This window comes from Dendropsophus ebraccatus, chromosome 11 (assembly GCF_027789765.1).
Source record: "Dendropsophus ebraccatus isolate aDenEbr1 chromosome 11, aDenEbr1.pat, whole genome shotgun sequence".
NCBI lineage: Eukaryota > Metazoa > Chordata > Amphibia > Anura > Hylidae > Dendropsophus > Dendropsophus ebraccatus.
In genome coordinates, this window is record NC_091464.1 from 99,485,338 (window position 1) to 99,507,247 (window position 21,910).

General features: G+C 45.4%; 1 protein-coding gene across 2 annotated transcripts in view; it reads left to right on the forward strand.

Moving 5' to 3' along the window:
• The window catches only part of LOC138767807 (uncharacterized), a 66,672-nt gene extending 50,993 nt beyond the window's left edge, over window positions 1–15,679 (forward strand). For both annotated transcript variants that reach the window (XM_069945584.1, XM_069945585.1), the window contains exon 6: window positions 14,811–15,679. In XM_069945584.1, coding sequence (XP_069801685.1) covers window positions 14,811–14,953 — 143 coding nt within the window. In that variant the 3' untranslated portion in view covers window positions 14,954–15,679. The remainder of the gene's footprint in view (window positions 1–14,810) is intronic.
• Window positions 15,680–21,910: the final 6,231 nt, after the last annotated feature.

A 21,910-nucleotide genomic window follows, 5' to 3' on the forward strand; every position in this document is an offset into this window, starting at 1 on the left:
AGAGGAGAGAGGAGGGAGAAAAGGAGAAGAAAGAGAAAGAAAAAAAGAAAAGAAAAGGGGGGGTGATGGTGATAGAGAAAGGTGGGGGAGGGGAGGAAAGGAGGGGGAGGGGGAATGGGGAAAGGAAAGAAGAGGGAAGGGAAAATGAAAGAGGAAAGAGAAGGGGAGGTCAGAGCTGAACTCAAAGTCTGTTACGAGTATTGCTCACTTAGTCCTCTGTCGAATGAAGGGAAAGTGGCGAGGGACTCCCCTGGGGTGAAGAAGGCAAGGTGGGGGACCAGGATACGTAGAATTTTGATTCTATCCATGGTCTCCATGTCTTTAAATAAGAGTCATGGGTGCGACTAGCCCAACTAGAAAGTTCTTCCAATCTACAGAGCTGATTCACCTTATTCCGCCATTCCGCAAAGGAGGGGGGTGATGTCTGTTTCCACTTCAGAGGGATAAGAGCTTTGGCAGCCGCCAATAAGTGAGTCACCACATTGCGTTTAGATGGGAGATATTGTGTTGTGGGTTTACCTAGAGCAATCATGTCAAACGATTAGCTGAGGTAAGTTCATTGATAGAGGTTTCTATTGACTTCCAATAGGGAACTATAAGTGGCCAGTCCCACCAAATGTGCAATAACGACCCTGTCTGAGAGGAACATCTCCAACATAGGTCTGAGGGAGAAAGTTTATATGCATGGAGCCACTCTGGAGTCTTATACCATCTTGTTAACAATTTATTTATTATGGTTCTCCTGCAGCAACACACAGCGGGAATAGCCGTGGGAGTTTTGGAGAATGGTAGTTACCTCAGAGTCTGACAGGGTGATGTTTAGTTCCTTTTCCCAGGATGATAAAAATCCGGGCCTAGAGCTGTATGATTTCCCTATCAGTAGCTGATAGATTGCAGAGATTGAGCGGTGTTTAGCTACCTGACTTGTACACAGTTTCTCAAAATTTGTTAAACTTCTTGGTAACTGTTTGCTTCCGTATAGTTGGGAGAGGACTGTCTTAACATGTGTTCGATGTAGGAAGGATAGATTGCATGGCTTCATACATTCCCAGAGATGGTTTTCGAGTAGTGAGGAGTCCGGGGCGAAAAGGTCACTCAATTTAGTGTGTCTTAGGCGGGCCCAGATGGAGGCGTAAATTTGTTGGACGTTATTTATGATATAAGGTGCTATATCCGCCGGTGCAATCGGAGAAGGGGTAGGAGCAATGGAAGGTGAAAGATTCTTCCAAATCATCAAAGTGGTAGTTAAAATGGGATTGGAGATGGAGGGGGACAATTTTGCAAGAGATGGGAGCCAAAGCTCCGCATTGGATAGGGTAGATTTGTTTGATAGAGGAGGTGAAGGAGTAGAGGATGTGGCAGGTATACCTTTTGGAGGTAGGGGGAATGTCAGGTTGATCCATTCATTTAGGTGCACTGCTTTATAGTAGGTGTGTACGGCTGGGAGGCCAATGCCACCTTTCGTTTTTTGTTGTATGAGTAGAGTATGTGCAGTACGGGGTCTTTTCCCCTACCACAGGAAGCGTGAGAAGAGGCTTCGTAGTGATTGGAAGAGAGTAATTGGTAGTTTGATGGGGACCATTTGAATAGTATACAGAATTTTGGGGAGAATATAGGTTTTCAGGAGGTTTTTTCTGCCCAGCCACGATATGAGGGGTATATCATAGTCAGTGAGGAGTTTTTTAATGGAGTCAAGTAATGGGATATAGTTCAGTTGATAGAGATCAGTGAGATGTCTGGAAACTTTGATGCCTAGATATTTTATGGCGTGAGGGGTCAAGGAGAAAGAGGAGAGGTGTTGGATACCGGCTTGTGAAGTAGGGGGATCGTAAGATTCATCAATTCGGATTTGGAAAAATTTACTTTGAAGTTAGAGACATAATAAAATTCCGACAGAATACGTTCCACTTGAGGGAGAGATATGTCAGGTTTGGATAGTAGGAATAGCAAATCATCAGCGAATGCTAATACTTTTATCTCAGTCCCTCTTACTCTGACACCAGAAATCTCGGAATTTTGTCTAATTTTCTGTAAGAGAATTCCAACAACTAAAATAAAAAGAGTGGGGGATAGGGGGCAGCCTTGGCGCGTGCCATTGCTTATTGTGAAGGGTGGTGATAGAGCATCATTTACTTTCAGGCGGGCATGGGGCTGATCGTAGAGAGTGAAGATGGCTGAGATGAATTGGGGTGGGAATTTAAATTTTTCTAAGGTTGTCTTCATAAAAAGCCAGTCTACTCTGTCGAAGGTCTTCTCGGCGTCAATGCCGAGAAGGACCGACGACAGCTTCTTGGTTTGAGCAGTGTGGATAGCTGCGAAGAGTTTAGATGTGTTATGGCGCCCTTCCCTGCCAAGAACAAAACCTGCTTGGTTGTCACCCACTAAAGATGGTATAAACAGCTTGAGTCGGGTGGCAAGCAATTTGGCCCATATTTTCAGGTCTAGATTTAAAAGAGAAATCGGCCTGTAGCTGCCGCACTCCTTCGGGTCTTTCCCCTCTTTTCAGATTAATGTGACGTGTGCCTCTTGTGTTTGCTTGGGCCACAGTGCTCCACTTAAGAGGGCATTGCAGGAGGTACTAAGGTGGGGGACTAGAACGTCTTGGAATGTTTTGTAATATAAAAGGGGGAGACCATCGGGGCCTGGGCTCTTGCCAGGGGGGAAGCTCTTGATGATGGATAAGATTTCTTTGGAGGTGACTGGAGTAAGTAACATGTCAGCTGTGGCTAGGTCTAATGTGGGGAGTTGGAGATCAGACAAGAATTTATTTACTAGTGGCATCCTTTCCTCTTCTGTAGGGAGTTGTTCTGAATTTGTGAGGTTATATAAGGCAGAGTAGAAGGCTTGGAAGGCTTCTGCTATTTTGGGTGTAGTGGTGTGTCGTTCCCGTGTTATCTTTAATAGCTTGGATGTGGGCTTTATCCCGGGCCTTCTTTATTAGAGAGGACATTATGCGTTCTCCTCTATTTCCGTGGGCATAGAGGGTTGGCGATAGTGGATAAAAGCTTTGGATGATTTGGTGTACAAAAGATTTTTTAACTTTACTCTTAGGGCGTTGAGCTTGTGTAGTGTAGAATCTACACGCAAGCGTTTGTGTAGCTTTTCTAAAGCTGAGATTTGTTTTAAAAGCGAGTCAGTCTCCTTCCTTCTCTCCTTTTTCACTCTGGACCCTATGGCTACCAGGATACCGCAAATATTGGCTTTATGTGACTCCCATATCAGGGGTGGGGTTAAGGAAGGGGTCACATTGTTAGTAAAAAATTCAGAAAAATGTTTAGATATCTCATCTCGTGTCTGGGCCGAGTCTAATAGGGATTCATTTAGCTTCCATCTCCAATCTCTCATGGGCAATTGTGAAATTGAAATGTGAACTGTGACTGGGGCATGGTCCGAAATGGTAATGGAACCTATGTGGGCATTGGTGATGGATTGAATCAGGGAAGTACTAATCATCAAATAGTCTAATCTTTGGTAAGATTTGTGGACATTAGAATAAAATGTATAGTCATTAGTAGTGGGACGGAAGAACCGCCAGGAGTCAATTAGGTTTAGGTCCTGAAGTTGGGATTGAAGTCTACTAAGCGCTCTATAAGATAGGGCACAGTGCTTAGATGACGCGTCCAGAAGGGGGTTGAGGGTGACATTGAAGTCGCCAGCTAAAATGATTGGACCTTGTGCAAAAAGCTTTAGATCATTTAATGCCTGTACGAGCCATGAGACCTGTCCCTGATTTGGTGCGTATATGTTAGCTAGGGTATAAGGTACAGAAGCTATAGTTACCCTCAAGAACAGTAGCCGTCCCTCTGCATCTGTGTGCTGCTGCAGGACATTGTGCGGAATGGATCTGTTAATAGCAATTGATACTCCCTTGGAGGAGGAGGTGGGATGACTCGAGTGGTACCATTTAGAGTAGTGCTTTTCCGGTAGTTTAGGTATTCTCCCTTGCTTAAAATGCGTTTCCTGTAGGAAGAGAACAGAAGTTTTAAGTTTGTTTGCAATAGAGATAATGGGGTGGCGCTTATGGGGGCTATTAAAGCCTTTCACGTTGAAGGTAGTCGCAATCAGATCTGTCATGTTGGAGAGTTTGTGAGTCAGCTCTGGTCTGATAAAAGGGGGAGAGAGAGAGGAGAAGAAAATAAAAGGAGAGAAAAAAAAAAGGGGGGGGGAGAAATAGAATAGGGCAGATGGTAGGGGGAAGTGAGTTGGGTGTTAAGTTGGGGGGGAGCAGTGACTTGGTGGGGGGGGGTAGGAGTTCAGAGGATCTGGTGAAGGGGTCGGTAGGGAAGGGAGAGAGGGTGTATAGGGTTGGGGGAGGGGAGAGAGTAAGGAGGTCAAAAGCTGAAGGGCTTATGCAGGGGGAGGGGTTAGTTGAGATTGCAGGGAGATGTAAGGGACTTGTGGGAAGGAGTGTGTGTGTGGAGAGGGGGGGATAGGGAGACAGGGTTGTGTTCCGGGCACGAACCTACGACATCCACGGTGGGAGGGGAGAAGAGGGGACATCCCGGGAGATATCATTGGGATACTGAAAGTTCAGTTTATACAGGGTTCAATATAACATGGTAAATGACAACATATGAAACATGCAAAATACAACAAGTTAAGCGACATAGTGTAAATTGAGCGTTTCAAAGGAGGTTGCTGATATGGGGGATGAAGCTTTCAGTTCTGCATGAGGTCTGGATATAAGAGAAACTGTAGGGACTGTATCAAGCCACTAGACAGCTTGTGGAGAGGATGATAGGTTACATCACATCACATAAAGAGATATATGTATTGTTGGCAAAGCTATTAGTTGGCGATACAGTCTAATAGGGGCTAAGACTATAGCTAGATAGGTAGGCAACTGGGTAGCGACCGCCCGTAAGTCGTGCTTTGTATTGCGGCCGGGGTCTTAACTAACAACAATACCGGCCGACCACTGATCAGGCTGAGTGGGTAGGTTGCTTGGAGGGGGTCTTCTTGGTCTTGGGTGTTTTCGGGCGGCGAGCTTCGGACCACAGTGTAGAGGAAGGCAGCTCTGGCAAGGGTTTCTCCTCTGCGAAGGGCATCCACGAAAGGACTTCGATCGGTTGTAAACTGAGTTCGGGCCAAGCCGACGCCAGGTCTTTTGGTGTGTGGAGCACTATGCGTCTGCCATTCTTAATAATGGCTAGGCCGAAAGGATATAGCCAGGCATATTGTAGGTTCTTGTCTCTTAGTGCCTCCAACAGCGGATGCATAGTGCGCCGTTTTGCGAGGGTGGATGGAGCAATGTCCTGGTAGAGGGCTATGTCCGCTTCATCATACTTCAGAGGGCGTCTGTCTCGTGCTGCCACCATTATGGCCGCTGTATCCACGAATGATAGCAGACCACAAATTACATCCCTAGGTGGGTCTGAGGCTCTCGGCTTGGGTCTAATAGCGTGGTGTATTCGCTCTATCACTATGGCATCCGCCCAGTCGGAACCCAGCAGATCTGTGAATATGTCCATAGCTACCTTCTGCAGAGTCTCGGGAGCCCACGTCTCTGGAAGACCTTTGAGGCAGACGTTCTTTCGTCTACTTCTGTTCTCCTTGTCCTCCAGAAGCGTGTAGGCTCTGTTAATGTGTCCAGCGTGCACATAGAGAGTGTCGGCCATTGCTGCAGAGTGTGTCATGACTGCTGCTACTGAGTTCTCTAACGCCTCAACACAGTGGCCAATAGATTGTACCTCGGCTTTTATGTCCGCCAGTTCATGCATTACTGGTTTCAAGGCTTGTGCGAGAGTCCTTTTCATGAAAGACTTTAGGAAGGCTGTGGTTAGGGGTTCTCCTTGTTCGCTGTCTGCAATACTGTCCCGGTCGGACTCTTCAGCAGTCTCTTGCTGTGAAGAATGATCAGGCGCCATCTTGCGCGGCCCGGCCGGGGAGTGCGCACCTCTCTGTTTGAGGAATTTATTGAGGTTCCCCTGGTGTTTGTTCTTCCCGGGGTCCTGGAGGGCTCTCGGAACAGTTCTCTGTCGGTCTTGCCCATGTCAGGGTTCTAAAAGTGAAGTTAGGTAGCAGGTTCAAGTGTCGGCAGACGGAGCTCAGTTCACATAGGTCTGCCTCAGTGTGCGGCCCGGCTCGGCCCCCCATACGGAATGAATTCTAAGAGAGGTTGGTAGTTTGAGTCTGAAAGTAACAGGGTTAATGACTTCCGTGATGGTATATGGCCCAATGTTTTTGGGTGCCAAATTCCCTGATTGTACCCTCAGCTTAAGATTCCTAGTAGAGAGCCAGACTTTATCACCAACTACATATTGATGGCCAGATATGCGTCTTTTGTTAGCATATTTTTGGTAGGACTCTTGGGCTTTAACCAAGCTCTGATGAGCCTGGGCCCAAACTGTGCACAGTTTTGACAATATAGCTTCGGCTGAAGGGTTAACGGATTCAGTGGAGTGAACAGAGGAGTATCTAGGATTAAATCCATAATTACAAAAGAACGGCGACATTTTAATAGTACGTTGCTCATGGTTATTGAGTGCAAACCCAGCGAGAGAGATAAAATTGCGCCATTTGTCCTGGGTATCAGACACAAAACACCTAAGAAATTGTTCCAACGACTGGTTGACCCTCTCAGTCTGCCCATTCGTTTGGGGGTGAAAAGCAGAAGAGAAGGACAATGAAGTACCTAAGTTAGCATAAAACTCTCTCCAGAATCTGGCTACAAACTGGACACCCCTATCAGAAACAATGTTTTCTGGGACCCAATGCAGGCGCAAAATATGGTTGACAAAAAGCGCGGCTAATAAACAAGCACTGGGGAGTTTACGCATTGGAATAAGGTGACACATCTTAGAGAATCGATTTACCACCACCCAAATCACAGTTTTACCCCTAGACACTGGCAAATCCGTAATAAAATCCATCGATAAGTGCGACCAAGGTCTCGTAGGGATAACAGCCCCTCCAGTGGCCTACGGGGAACCTTGGACCTAGCACAGACTTCACAGGCTTCAACAAATGACTTAACATCTCTGGCCCAGGTTGGCCACCAGAAATGACGGGAGAGCAAGTATTTGGTACCTGCAATACCAGGATGTCCCGCCAAGACGGAACTATGGATCTCCTCCAGAACTCGGAGGCGAAGATTCGGCGGTACAAATAGGAGAGCTTTAGGAGTGTTATGGGGGGCCAGATCTTGTGACTGCGCGACTAGAGTCACCAGGTTGGGTTGCCGGACAGATACTACAATGCCGGGTTTTAAGATCGTATCGACCGGGTTTTCGGAGGTGTCTTCGAACTCAAAGCTGCGGGAGAGGGCGTCAGCCCGGATATTACGAGAACCAGGTCGATAGGTGATCTTGAAGTCGAATCGAGTGAAGAATAAGGCCCACCGGGCATGACGTGGAGAAAGACACTTGGCAGTATCAAGATAAACCAAATTTTTGTGGTCTGTCAGCACAGTAATTTTATGTTTGGCACCTTCTAGAAAATGCCTCCACTCATCAAATGCCATCTTGGTGGCTAGCAGCTCTCGACTACCAATATTATAGTTGCGTTCTGCTTGAGAGAACTTCCTCGAGAAGTACGCAACTGGCCGAAGATGGGTAAGGGTGTCCAAACCCTGTGACAAGACTGCTCTCACCCCCACCTCAGACGCGTCTACTTAAACAATAAACGGGCGCTCGAAATCTGGTCAATACTGCAGCTTCTGAGAAACAGTGCCTGAGGGTATCGAATGCCTGGAGAGCCTCTGTGGACCAGTGTACCAGATCCGCCCCCTTTTTGGTTAAATCCGTAAAAGGTTTGGCTATGATGGAAAACCCCTTAATGAACTTCCTATAATAATTTGCGAAGCCTAAGAACCTTTGTAGAGCTTTCAGGTTGTTAGGTCGCTCCCAATTTTCAATGGCCGCCACCTTGATAGGATCCATACTAAATGAATTAGGGGTAATATTATAGCCCAAGAACGAAACCTCTTGTATACCAAATTGGCACTTCGATAATTTGGCACAAAGACTGTTTTTTCTGAGAAGCTCCATCACAGTACGGGCATGCGTCACATGAGAAGACCAATTTGAGGAAAAAATTAAAATATCGTTGAGATACACAACAAGAAAACATCCCAGGTGCTCACGAAAAATTTCATTGACTAGATACTCAAAGTGACCCTCTGGGGTATTGAATGAGGTCTTCCACTCGTCACCCTCCCTGATGCGGATTAAATTGTATGCCCCCGCAGGCCCACCTTGGAAAACCAATTGGCGCCCACAATTTGGTTGAACAGATCGGGGATTAGTGGCAGCGGGTGTTGATTCTTTACAGTAATTTTATTTCGCTCCCCATAATGAATACAAGGCCGGAGACCCCGTCTTTTTTACCGACAAAAAAGAATCCTGCCCCCATGGGAGAAGAGGACAGGCGTATGTGGCCTTTACGCAAACTGTCCTTAATGTATTCCCGCATGGCTTCTCTCTCAGGGCAGGATAGGTTAAATATGCGACCTGGAGGGTATTTGACACCGGGAACTAAATCGATGGCGCAGTCATATGGCCTATGGGGTGGCAACCCTTCCACCGTCTTCTCATCGAAGACATCAGCATAATCAAATAAAAACTCTGGAATCTCCCCCTCCCCCGGGGAGCATTGCACGAGAGACACAGCAACACAGTGGGAAGTACATCCAGGCCCCCACTGTACCAGTTCCCTGCTGGACCAGTCAAAGACTGGATTGTGTGTTTCCAGCCAGGGCAACCTCAGTATTACATCCGACGACAAATTATGCATAAGCAGAAACTCAAGCCTTTCAACATGGATAGAGCCCACTTTGACCTCCAGACAGGGGGTCAAGTATCGCACGTCCCCTTGAGCAAAGGAGGCAGAATCTGCTCCAGTGACTTTTACAGGACGCTGGAGCAGCAGAGGACATACCTCCAAACCAGAGAAAAACATGGTATTTACAAAATTAGCTGAAGAACCAGAATCAATCTGAGCATACCCATTAATACTTTTACCGCCCACAGTCAAGGAAATCGGCAACAATAACTTATTTTTGAAGGTTACCTGTGCGCCTAAGAGACCCCCTCGATAATCTCTCAGACGCTGGAGTTTTCCGGCGATGGACCCGGTCTGGAAGGGCATTGCCGAACTTGGTGTCCTGTCCTTCCGCAGTAAAAACATAAGTTATTTTGCAGGCGATGGGCACGTCGGGCTTTAGCATCGGTGACATCCACCTGCATAGGCTCTTCGGGTGATGGTAGGACTTGGGGTGTGAGAGCGGTGACAAGGAGGTTCTAGGGTGGTCAGGGCAACCCTTCTCTCTCTGTCGGTCCCTGAGTCGACGGTCAACTCTGATAGCTAGAGTCATACTGTCCTCAAGCGAGTCAGGAGTAGGGTATGCCACCAACATATCCTTCAATCTGTCACAAAGCCCCCCCCCCCCCCCCCGAAACTGATATCGGAGGGCCGAATCATTCCACGTGGAGAGACCGCTCCACTGCCGGAACTCCGAGCAGTACTCCTCCACTGGACGTCGGCCCTGTCTCAACCCGGTCAGCTGACATTCAGCGTTAGCTGCACAGTCAGGGTCATCGTACAGTAGATCTAAAGCTGAAAAGAACTGGTCGGGGTTCTGTAGGTCAGGGGAGTCAGGTGATAGGGAAAATGCCCACTCCTGTGGTGGCCCTTGAAGGAGAGACATGATAATGCCTACCTTCTGAGCCTTATCCCCTGAGGAGCGAGGACGCAACCTAAAATACAATTTGCATCCCTCCCTGAAGGCACGAAATTTCCTCCTGTCCCCTGCGAACTTTTCAGGAAGCTGAACAGGTGGCTCAGGAGGTGTGGGGGAGGTCACCGTGAGCTGTCGGGGTGCCGTCTCTTGTTCCTGGACCCTTACAGCGAGCTCCTGAACCATCGTGTTGAGTCGCTGCATTTGGTCCACAATATTAGTCATGGCTGTCCAGTTGTCCATATGGTAAATGGCGGTATTTGGACTGGCTATTCTGTCAGGATCAGGCGATACAAACAGGACAAGACAGTGGGCCCTAGATCTGAATCCACCCACTGTCACTTGCCTACTTGCCTCAAGCGGCCCTAGGCGGCCGTGGACAACCACAAAGACGTTCCCTATGCTGTGTAAGTGAAACACAGAACAAGACAGACAGACAAACACAATATGGAATAGTAAAACAATCCGGGTCAAACCACACGGGCAACGCAGTACACAATCAGTAACACAAGGGATAGTCAAAAGTCAGGGGGAGGTCAGAACACGAGTAAGTCAGGCAGAAGGAATTAGGACGGGGTTCGCAGGAAAAGGATAAGGGGAGCTCCGATCAGAATGAACCTAATAGTCAGCGTTTAGACGCTGGCTCTGACTTACCATTATACTGGATCAGGAGCCCTGACCAAAGGCTGATTGGTCCGGCCTCCTGAATCCAGACTCAATTCAGCTGCAGCACTGCAGGCTGAGTGGCAGAGCGATCCGTCACTCAGCCTGCATTGAAGCTTCTCAGCTGAGTGCCGGCCGGTAGTCACGTGACCACGGCATCCCTGGTTGTCAGGGACGCCGTCGGGTCTCCGTGACATCACTCGGCTCTGGTGGGCGGAGCGGCCTCACGCTCCTGAGCCGGCCGCCGGAGCTGAGCTGGAGACAGACGTCGCTGGAGCCCGGGAAGGTAAGTTCCTGACACCATCTGTACAATGGGTAAGCTGCCAGAGGGGGCTGTCTAGGCATGGGTGAGCTATCTGAGATGGCTGTCTTTTCAAGGGGCAGATGTCTGACATTGACATCTGTACAAAAGGGAGCTACCTAAGACAGACATCTGTACGGGGGGAGCTACCTGAGACAGAGGTCTGTACAGGGAGGAGCTACCCCAGACGGACGTCTGTACAGGGGGGAGCTACCCGAGGGGGCTGTCTGTCCTAAAGAAAGCTACCTGAGACAGACGTCTGTACAGGGAGAGCTACCCCAGACAGACGTCTGTACAGGGGGAAGGTACCCGAGATAGATGTCTGTACAGGGGGAAGCTACCCGAGACAGACGTCACTACAGGGGGAAGCTACTGAGACAGACGTCTGTACAGGGAGAGCTACCCGAGACGGATGTCACTACAGGGGGAAGCTACCCGAGACAGACGTCTGTACAGGGGGGAGCTACCCGAGACAGACGTCTGTACAGGGGGGGATCTACCCGAGACAGACGTCTGTACAGGGGGGAGCTACCAGAGGGGGCTGTCTGTCCAAAAGAAAGCTACCCTGAGACAGACGTCTGTACAGGGGGGAGCTACCCGAGACAGACGTCTGTACGGGGGAGCTACCTGAGATAGATGTCTGTACAGGGGGAAGCTACCTAAGAGGGATGTTCTGGCAATTCCTCCTGGTGCTAATCGCTCAGTTCCTTGATTCGGTTCCGGAAGTTTCTCCTTTCCTAGTCTCTTGGTGCAGGGATCCCGAGGTCAGCAGGCAGTGTTAGCTAGGGCTGCTCTAGGATCCGCAGATCCTGCTCAGGATCCACTCACTAGACCTTCCTCCAGCTAACTGACTAAAGGGCTGAGTCCGGGTTACTCTCCCATTGGTGGGGGAATACCGGAGGTAGCATAACGTCCCATGGCTGGAACGTTCTGGAACTCATCAGTGATAAGACACAGAAAATACGCTAACAATCACTTCTATTTACATCAATGTGCTGGTATAGGAGAGCAATACTCAGTAGCGGCATCTTGTGGCCAAAAGTGAACACAGCCATCTGGAAAGGTTAATAGGGAAAATACAGGTGTAAGAGAGTCAGGGAATACAGGGAATCTGCTTGGAAATATCTTCAGTGCCCAAGAAAAGTGGTGGCCCATTGGTTCTGGGACACTACATTAATTCATTGATTTGGTTCTGGTAATTTCTCTTGTCAGTGCCTTGGGCCCTCCAGTAGAAATTATTCTGTTTTTGTCCCCCCTTTAAACATTTTATAAAAACGCCCATTTATATGGTGGTTGAGGAGGAGGAGAGGAGCTTCAGCAGCCACTTTCCACCAGTGGAGAAGCAAACTCTGGCTCAATCCAATGGCTGTTCATTTTGATAAGCTGTCAGTTGACAGGCGGCTGCGATTATCAGTGATAAGTCATCTCTAGTCATTGGTTAATCTGTGGCACTTTTAGGGTATGGGCACACTATGGAATTCTGGCGGATAACCTGTCCATTCTTTGGGGGGATGGAGGAATCCGCCTGACCATAGAATGAAGTCTATTGGATGGAAGGAGAGTGACAGAAACCACAAGAGGGAGAGTGACGGAATCCACTGAAAGCTATCCGCGCAGATTCCGTAGTGTGCACATACCCTTACATGGGCGGATCATCGGCAGAATAGGCTTCCTAGGAGCTCTTGGCCTTAGTAAAAATATTACTGCCACACCACTACCATCACCACCTTATTGTTACTGACCAAAACCTGTATACTAAATCCAATAAAACACAGTACCACTAGACCTTCCTCCAGCTAACTGACTAAAGGGCTGAGTCCGGGTTACTCTCCCATTGGTGGGGGAATACCGGAGGTAGCATAACGTCCCATGGCTGGAACGTTCTGGAACTCATCAGTGATAAGACACAGAAAATACGCTAACAATCACTCCCACCATACTGTTACTGACGTATACTGACCGATGTTATCAAAAATACCAGTATATAAGGGGAAAATATTACCAAACATATTACCGTCATACTGTTATTGACCAATATTACCAATATTATCAGTGGCAAATATTACTGCCACACCACTACCATCACCACCTTATTGTTACTGACCAAAACCTGTATACTAAATCCAATAAAACACAGTACCAGATAACAGTAACAAATAATACCACCACATAGTGACTAACACCACCACTGCTACTAATACCACCACCACTGCTACGGACTAACACCACCACTGCTACTAACAAATACCACCACATAGTGACTAATACCACCACATACTGGCTAACACCAACACATACTGACTAACACCACCACATAGTGACTAATACCACCACATACTGGCTAACACCAACACATACTGATTAACACCGCCACATAGTGACTAACACCACCTCTGCTACTGAATAATACCACCACATACTGACTAACACCAACACATACTGACTAACTCCACAACATAGTGACTAACACCACCGCTGCTACTGAATAAAATCCACTGTACAAAGACCAATATCATCTCATTCAGTCATATAGAGGTAGCCCCAGCTCTACACAGGTTCTGTACACCATATAAATGATTACAATGCAGTTACATCAAGTTACTCACAGGGGACGTCGTCTCTGATCAGAAATGTTTCCTCTTCATTTTCTTCTCCATCTGCCCTGGGCCATTATGAGAACTTTTCTGAGCCACAAATCCACAGAATCTGCCAGACTGAAATATTAGGCTCCTTGCTCTAGCAACATCCTCATCTCTATACTTAACTGCACATCTGTAGTGGCCCCTTTACACCCTAATTTAGTGGGTAGACCTGCATCTATGTAGTCCCATTTATAGTATATGCCCCCCTCTGTGTATTCCCTCTTATAGATGACCACCTCTGTGTAGTACCAGTTATAGATGCCCCCCTTTGTACAAAGTGGCTCTTTTTTGAGCTCTCCTGTATGTTAGAGGTGCTGCCTGTGGCGGATTTACTTCTGGTAGTTCCTTGTTTTCTAGTCACTTAGGGAGAGATTTATCAAACTGGTGTAAAGTAGAATTGTCTTTGTTGCCCCTAGCAACCAATTAGATTCCACCAGTTTGATAAATCTAACTCTTAGTTCCTTGATTTAACACTTTCTCCTGTTCCTGATCACTTAGTTCCTTGATTTCTTCTTGCAGTTTATCATTTTTAGTCACTTAGTTCTTGATTTGGTTATGGTAGTTCTTCCTGTTCCTAGTCACTTAGTTCTTGATTTGGTTATGGTAGTTCTTTCTGTTTCTAGTCACTTAGTTCCTTGATTTGGTTCTGGTAGTTCATCCTGTTCCTAGTCACTTAGTTCCTTGATTTGGTTCTGGTAGTTCATCCTGTTCCTAGTCACTTAGTTCCTTGATTTGGTTCTGGTAGTTCATCCTGTTCCTAGTCACTTAGTTCCTTTGTTTGGTTCTGGTTGTTCCTACTGTTCCTAGTCACTTAGTTCCTTTGTTTGGTTCTGGTAGTTCCTCCTGTTCCTGATCACTTAGTTCCTTGATTTGGTTCTGGTAGTTCCTCCTGTTCCTGATCACTTAGTTCCTTGATTTGGTTCTGGTAGTTCATCCTGTTCCTAGTCACTTAGTTCCTTTGTTTGGTTCTGATAGTTTCTCCTGTTCCTGATCACTTAGTTCCTTGATTTGGTTCTGGTAGTTCCTACTGTTCCTAGTTACTTAGTTCCTCTGTTTGGTTCTGATAGTTTCTCCTGTTCCTGATCACTTAGTTCCTTGATTTCTTCTTGCAGTTTATCATTTTTAGTCGCTTAGTTCCTTGATTTGGTTTTGGTAGTTCCTCCTGTTCCTAGTCACTTAGTTCTTGATTTGGTTCTGGTAGTTCTTCCTGTTCCTAGTCACTTAGTTCCTTCATTTGGTTCCTTCATTTGGTTCTGGTAGTTCCTCCTGTTCCTAGTCACTTAGTTCCTTCATTTGGTTTTGGTAGTTCCTCCTGTTCCTAGTCACTTAGTTCCTTCATTTGGTTCTGGTAGTTCTTCCTGTTCCTAGTCACTTAGTTCCTTCATTTGGTTCTGGTAGTTCCTCCTGTTCCTAGTCACTTAGTTCCTTGATTTGGTTCTGGTAGTTCCTCCTGTTCCTTTTCAGCTACACTCCTGATCGTCATCTTCATCGCTCGTTCCCCAAAACTAATATTTTTTTGTCTCTACAGATGTAGAAAACAGCACTTTAGACTCAGAAGTCCCACAGAAGGAAACCCAACAAGACGTGGATGGTCAGATCCCTGATGGAGCTGCCAACTGCTTCCCCCCTCCTGAAGACATCCCAATGTTGCCTTGCGTGGGGAATGTCTAACATACTTCTTGTCTTCTTCTTTCTTATCTTGTCTTATATATTACCGTAATACTTTGAACCTGTCGGCTCCCCGGGGCCCCACCCACAACTCATGACAAAGTCCTCAGAGAAAAAAACTGATTCTAGAGAATTTTCCAGGGAGCCCACCACCACGTAGAGACTCCACGTGTATTCCACTGGTGTGGAGAATGTGCGGCCCCACTGAGGAGTCCAGACATGTGGCCTATAATGTAACAGAGGAGGCAGGCTCCTCTAGTCACAGTGATCAGCTGTAGTTACATAGAACAAGCGTTCAGACTGGAGATTATTTGGGACTATATTCCAGGCTGGATTCACACTCGTAGGTTACCATAAGGGACTGGATCAACTTCCATTCAATGTAAAGGAGGCAGGGTGACTACGGGGCACATACAGCATCTGTAACCCTCCCAGCAATGGAGACCGCCTATTGCTGGGAGACCGCCTATTGCTGGGAGACCGCCCATTGCTCAGCACCAGCTCTTAAAGGGCTTTGTCCACCCATCACTGATTAGATTTCCAGCAGAGTTGCGGCTGGGGTATTGGACGCCCCCATGTGGTGGGGGCAGGTAACACTGGTAGAGGGCGACTCCATCCTCACATATAAAACCTTTCATTTCTTACTTTAACAATTGTCACTTTCTTGCTATGTGTCCTGACTTTTTCTTGTGGTCCCGGCAGCCGTAATAAATAAAGAGGTAAACGACACGGGGTGGAGAGTGTGATGTCACCGCATACACCAATCAACGGAGATCAATATCCTGCAGCTGGAGCACAGCAGGGGGCGACACAGCATCAGTATCCAAATACAACGACACCACCCAGACAACTGTACTATACCGCACATACCTGTCAGCTACAATAATACTACGAATAACTATATGAGAACACTAATCTGCAGCTAACATTACTACAGAGGAGCAGTATTATAGTAGTTATATTGCTGTATATAGGGGGCAGTATTATAGTAGTTATATTCCTGTATATAGGAGCAGTATTATAGTAGTTATATTCCTGTATATAGGGGGCAGTATTATAGTAGTTATATCCCTGTATATAGGAGCAGTATTATAGTAGTTATATCCCTGTATATAGGAGCAGTATTATAGTAGTTATATTCCTGTATATAGGGGGCAGTATTATAGTATTATAGTAGACCTCATCCAGACTTGTGCTGTTTGGGGGCGACCTTCTCCGCCGGCGGTGCTGGCCGGGTTCTGGTGTGGTATTTTTGGGTCTGGTCCTGTGGCATGGGGGTTGCGGGGCCGTCCCATGGCCCCCGTTCCCTGACTGTGCACGCCTGCGGGGGTGGTGGTCGCTGACTGGCACGGTGTGGACTTAGTGTAGGGACCCATGTGTATCAGATACCGGCACGAGGTACATGGGGCAGTATGGCTTGATCAATTCATACACAAAATTCTGATGTGTTTTTTATTTAGCCAAGCGGCACTAGTATCAGCCATAGGTGTGAGGTGCAGCACTCTGTTTCTTCCCTGAACCGCATTATAGTAGTTATATTCCTGTATATAGGAGCAGTATTATAGTAGTTATATTCCTGTATATAGGAGCAGTATTATAGTAGTATATTACTGTATATAGGAGCAGTACTATAGTAGTTATATTCCTGTATATAGGAGCAGTATTATAGTAGTATATTCTTGTATATAGGAGCAGTATTATAGTAGTATATTACTGTATATAGGAGCAGTATTATAGTAGTTATATTCCTGTATATAGGAGCAGTATTATAGTAGTTATATTCCTGTATATAGGGGAAGTATTATAGTGGTTATATTCCTGTATATAGGAGCAGTATTATAGTAGTTATATTCCTGTATATAGGGGGCAGTATTATAGTAGTTATATTCCTGTATATAGGGGAAGTATTATAGTGGTTATATTCCTGTATATAGGAGCAGTATTATAGTAGTTATATTCCTCTATATAGGGAGCAGTGTTATAGTAGTTATATCCCTGTATATAGAGGCAGTATTATAGTAGTTATATCCCTGTATATAGGAGCAGTATTATAGTAGTTATATCCCTGTATATAGGGGCAGTATTATAGTAGTTATATCCCTGTATATAGGAGCAGTATTATAGTGGTTATATTCCTGTATATAGGAGCAGTATTATAGTAGTTATATTCCTGTATATAGGACCAGTATTATAGTAGTTATATCCCTGTATATAGGAGCAGTATTATAGTAGTTATATTCCTGTATATAGGAGCAGTATTATAGTAGTTATATCCCTGTATATAGAGGCAGTATTATAGTAGTTATATCCCTGTATATAGGAGCAGTATTATAGTAGTTATATCCCTGTATATAGGAGCAGTATTATAGTAGTATATCCCTGTATATAGGAGCAGTATTATAGTAGTTATATTCCTGTATATAGGAGCAGTATTATAGTAGTTATATTCCTGTATATAGGGAGCAGTATTATAGTAGTATATTCCTGTATATAGGAGCAGTATTATAGTAGTTATATTCCTGTAAATAGGAGCAGTATTATAGTAGTTATATTCCTGTATATAGGGAGCAGTATTATAGTAGTTATATACAATAGAGGGAGAGACAGGTGGCCGGCACTACACCATTGATATATGGGTCAGGAGATCGGACTGCGGTAAGCTAAATCCCGGTTGCATATAAATCAGAGGTGTGTGGAGGTGCTGCACGCTAAAGTAATCAGTCCAATATAGGCAACAGTAGGAAAAATTGAAGCGGGCACTCACCACTGTATCACCGTGGAATGCTTTATTAATCCGGGTGGACACACAGCAGGGAAGGGGGAAGATGGAGGAGCGGGTGCAAGCCAACAAACGTTTTCACGCAGTTACCCCCTTCGTCAGGTACGGCATACGTCACACCGGTGGAGGTGTGCTTATAACAAATGTGCAATTAGTGTGGAAGTGAAAATACATGTGAGTACATAAAAAGCACATTAAAACCAAGTAGTAGCAATACTTAATATAGAAGGGCATTTAAATCATTTCTTTCATTCCGGCCCGACACACCTGTGGCATCGAGCCGAATGATCCATTTGGTTTCACATTTAAGTAAAAGTTTTAACCAATCGCTGCCACTAGGAGGAGGATTAACTCTTTCTAAACCTATTACATTAAGGCATTTTGGATCAGTTCCATGGGTATTCCGTACATGATTTATAAGACGGGGGACTCCTTTCCCTGAACGCAATGAGTAGAGATGTTTTTTAAATCTCACCCATAGCGCCCGTTTAGTTTTTCCCCACTTAGTATCGGTGGCATGGGCATACAATGGCATACACCACGTGCGTCGTTTTGCACCTGATAAATTGTATAATGAAGCATTCAACTCCCCCTAACATGATGTACGATAAGACTCAACAGCTGGGGGCAGTAGTGACACTGGCCGCAGCGCTTATTGCCAGATGGCAGCGAGCGTGATAGCCAGGACTTCTCTTTTTTAGGTAAGTTAGATGTCAGCGTGTCTCCTATCTTCGAGCTCTTTTTAAATGTGAATAGCGGCTTACGTGTTGCGACATCCTTGAAATCATCATCCTGTTCCAAAATAAACCAATGTCTTCTGATGATACTCATGAGAGTTTCATTCATTTGAGAATTTTGCAACGAGAATGTAAAACGTTTATGGTTGGTGTTAGCATTATTATGACTATATCTGCCTCTGTACTTGGGTTTACGGAGGGAAATGTGGGTCATGTTAGATGTTCTCTGATATGCATTGTTGATGACGATTTGGGGATAACCTCTTGTAGCTAGACGGCTACATAGTTCCTGAGCTTGTGTATGGAATAATTTGTTAGTATTATTAATGCGTCTGAGTCTGACCATCTGACTGTACGGTATGGACCATTTAACAGAGGGAGGGTGGGAACTAGAATAATGCAATAGGGCATTACAAGCCGTTTCCTTGCGAAAGACAGATGTGATAATAAAATTATTCTGTATCTCTACCTTTACATCTAGAAAATCTAGAGTTTGTCCCCCAAAATTGTGAGTGAAGTACATATTTACAGTGTTGTTAATATTAAGATATGTGACGAATTGTTGGAACATGTCAGGAGAACTGCTCCATACAATGAAGATGTCGTCGACATATCTATAGAATGCCACAATGTATTTAATGAATGGGTTCTTAACAGAAAAAATCAAATCTTGTTCCAGCCATGAGAGGAAGAGATTGGCATACGTACAGGAGACCGGCGTGCCCATCGCAGTGCCGGTCTCCTGACGATACCAATCCCACTCGAAAGTAAAATAATTATTACCCAAAACAAAAAGAAGAGCCTCTTTAACAAATAACCTAAAATTAGGTGGCTGCCCCGTACGCCCAAGGATTTGATCGAGAGCCTTGACACCCGCATCATGAGGGATGCGGGTGTAGAGGCTCTCCACATCGATGGACGTCAAGGAATAATCAGGGTGCCAAGAAATAGAGTTCAGAGCATGCAGAAAGTCGTTGGTATCCTTCAGATAGGTAGAGAAGGTAGGCAATAGGGGTCTGAGAATCCAATCTAAATATTGGGATAATCCCTCAGTCACTGAGCCGACCGCCGAGACGATAGGACGGCCCGGCGGGCGGCTCAGCGACTTGTGGATCTTGGGTAAAAGATACCACTTCGGGATACGAGGGGAATCAGGAATGAGCTTTTCAGCAACTTTTTGATCCAAGGCTTTATTTGCCACTGCCCTATGCAGTAGTCCTCGTAGACGTTCCTTGATTTTGTTAGTAGGATCCCTGTCGATCCGGACGTATGTTGTTCTATCGTCCAATTGGCGATGGGCTTCCTCTAAATATTGACTTCTCTGCATGACTACAGTTGAGCCTCCTTTATCGGCTCGTGTCACCTTTAAATCGGGGCGCTTCTTGAGCCAGTCCATTGCTCGCATCTCTGCATGGGTTAAATTATTGTGGGGCTTTGGATACATTAGTGCTTTAGCATCATGGAGGACAGATTTATAGAATGTATCGATCGCTCCTCCTGGTGGTATTTGTGGAGAAAAAGTAGAGGGTTTACCTCCTCTGAATGGCTCTGTGGTTTGTACGTAAGGGCATGGTGTAGAAGCTCCCTGTTCTAGGTCGATCAGTATTTTTAGACTAGATACTTCCTCTGGGGGCAGTTCATTCGGTGTGAAGAACCCACATGGTCCGATGTTGTAAGTGGGGTTAGTACAGTCCTATGCATCGGGCATTGTTTTGTGCACGCAAAAGAATTTGTGTAAATTAATTTTCCTTATGGATTTGAATAAATCAATCTCAAAGTTCTCGTATGAAAACATTTCATGTAATCCATAATTTAGGCCTTTAGTTAACAGTTCCTCACAGCCAGTAGGTAGGGTAACCCCTGATATGTTCACTACATTGGGGGGATCCTTAGGAGGTGTGTGGATTACCTCCACGATATCTGTTTCCTCTTGGGGGCTCGTCTGTAGGTTGTGCCTCCGCCCCCTCGAGCGCCCCCTCCGGATCCGCCGCCTAAAGGGTTACTTTGAGTCCTAGATGGTATGGTTGTTTGTCTGTTCCCATTATCTGACTGGCTGGAATCAGAGTCTGTAGTTCCGAAATCCATAGCTTTTTGTTGGAAAGTAACTCGTTTTTTATGGGCTGTCTTATTCCTCTGTTTGTTATTCCAGGTAAAGACAATTTTGGGGGACAAACTCTAGATTTTCTAGATGTAAAGGTAGAGATACAGAATAATTTTATTATCACATCTGTCTTTCGCAAGGAAACGGCTTGTAATGCCCTATTGCATTATTCTAGTTCCCACCCTCCCTCTGTTAAATGGTCCATACCGTACAGTCAGATGGTCAGACTCAGACGCATTAATAATACTAACGAATTATTCCATACACAAGCTCAGGAACTATGTAGCCGTCTAGCTACAAGAGGTTATCCCCAAATCGTCATCAACAATGCATATCAGAGAACATCTAACATGACCCACATTTCCCTCCGTAAACCCAAGTACAGAGGCAGATATAGTCATAATAATGCTAACACCAACCATAAACGTTTTACATTCTCGTTGCAAAATTCTCAAATGAATGAAACTCTCATGAGTATCATCAGAAGACATTGGTTTATTTTGGAACAGGATGATGATTTCAAGGATGTCGCAACACGTAAGCCGCTATTCACATTTAAAAAGAGCTCGAAGATAGGAGACACGCTGACATCTAACTTACCTAAAAAAGAGAAGTCCTGGCTATCACGCTCGCTGCCATCTGGCAATAAGCGCTGCGGCCAGTGTCACTACTGCCCCCAGCTGTTGAGTCTTATCGTACATCATGTTAGGGGGAGTTGAATGCTTCATTATACAATTTATCAGGTGCAAAACGACGCACGTGGTGTATGCCATTGTATGCCCATGTCACCGATACTAAGTGGGGAAAAACTAAACGGGCGCTATGGGTGAGATTTAAAAAACATCTCTACTCTTTGCGTTCAGGGAAAGGAGTCCCCCGTCTTATAAATCATGTACGGAATACCCATGGAACTGATCCAAAATGCCTTAATGTAATAGGTTTAGAAAGAGTTAATCCTCCTCCTAGTGGCAGCGATTGGTTATAGTAGTTATATTCCTGTATATAGGAGCAGTATTATAGTAGTATATTTCTGTATATAGGGGGCAATATTATAGTAGTTATATCCCTGTATATAGGGGCAGTATTATAGTAGTTATATTCCTGTATATTCTAGCAGTATTATAGTAGTTATTTTCCTGTATATAGGAGCAGTATTATAGTAGTTATATTCCTGTATATAGGGGGCAGTATTATAGTAGTTATATTCCTGTATATAGGAGCAGTATTATAGTAGGTATATTCCTGTATATAGGAGTAGTATTATAGTAGTATATTCCTGTATATAGGGAGCAGTATTATAGTAGTTATATTCCTGTATATAGGAGCAGTACTATAGTAGTTAT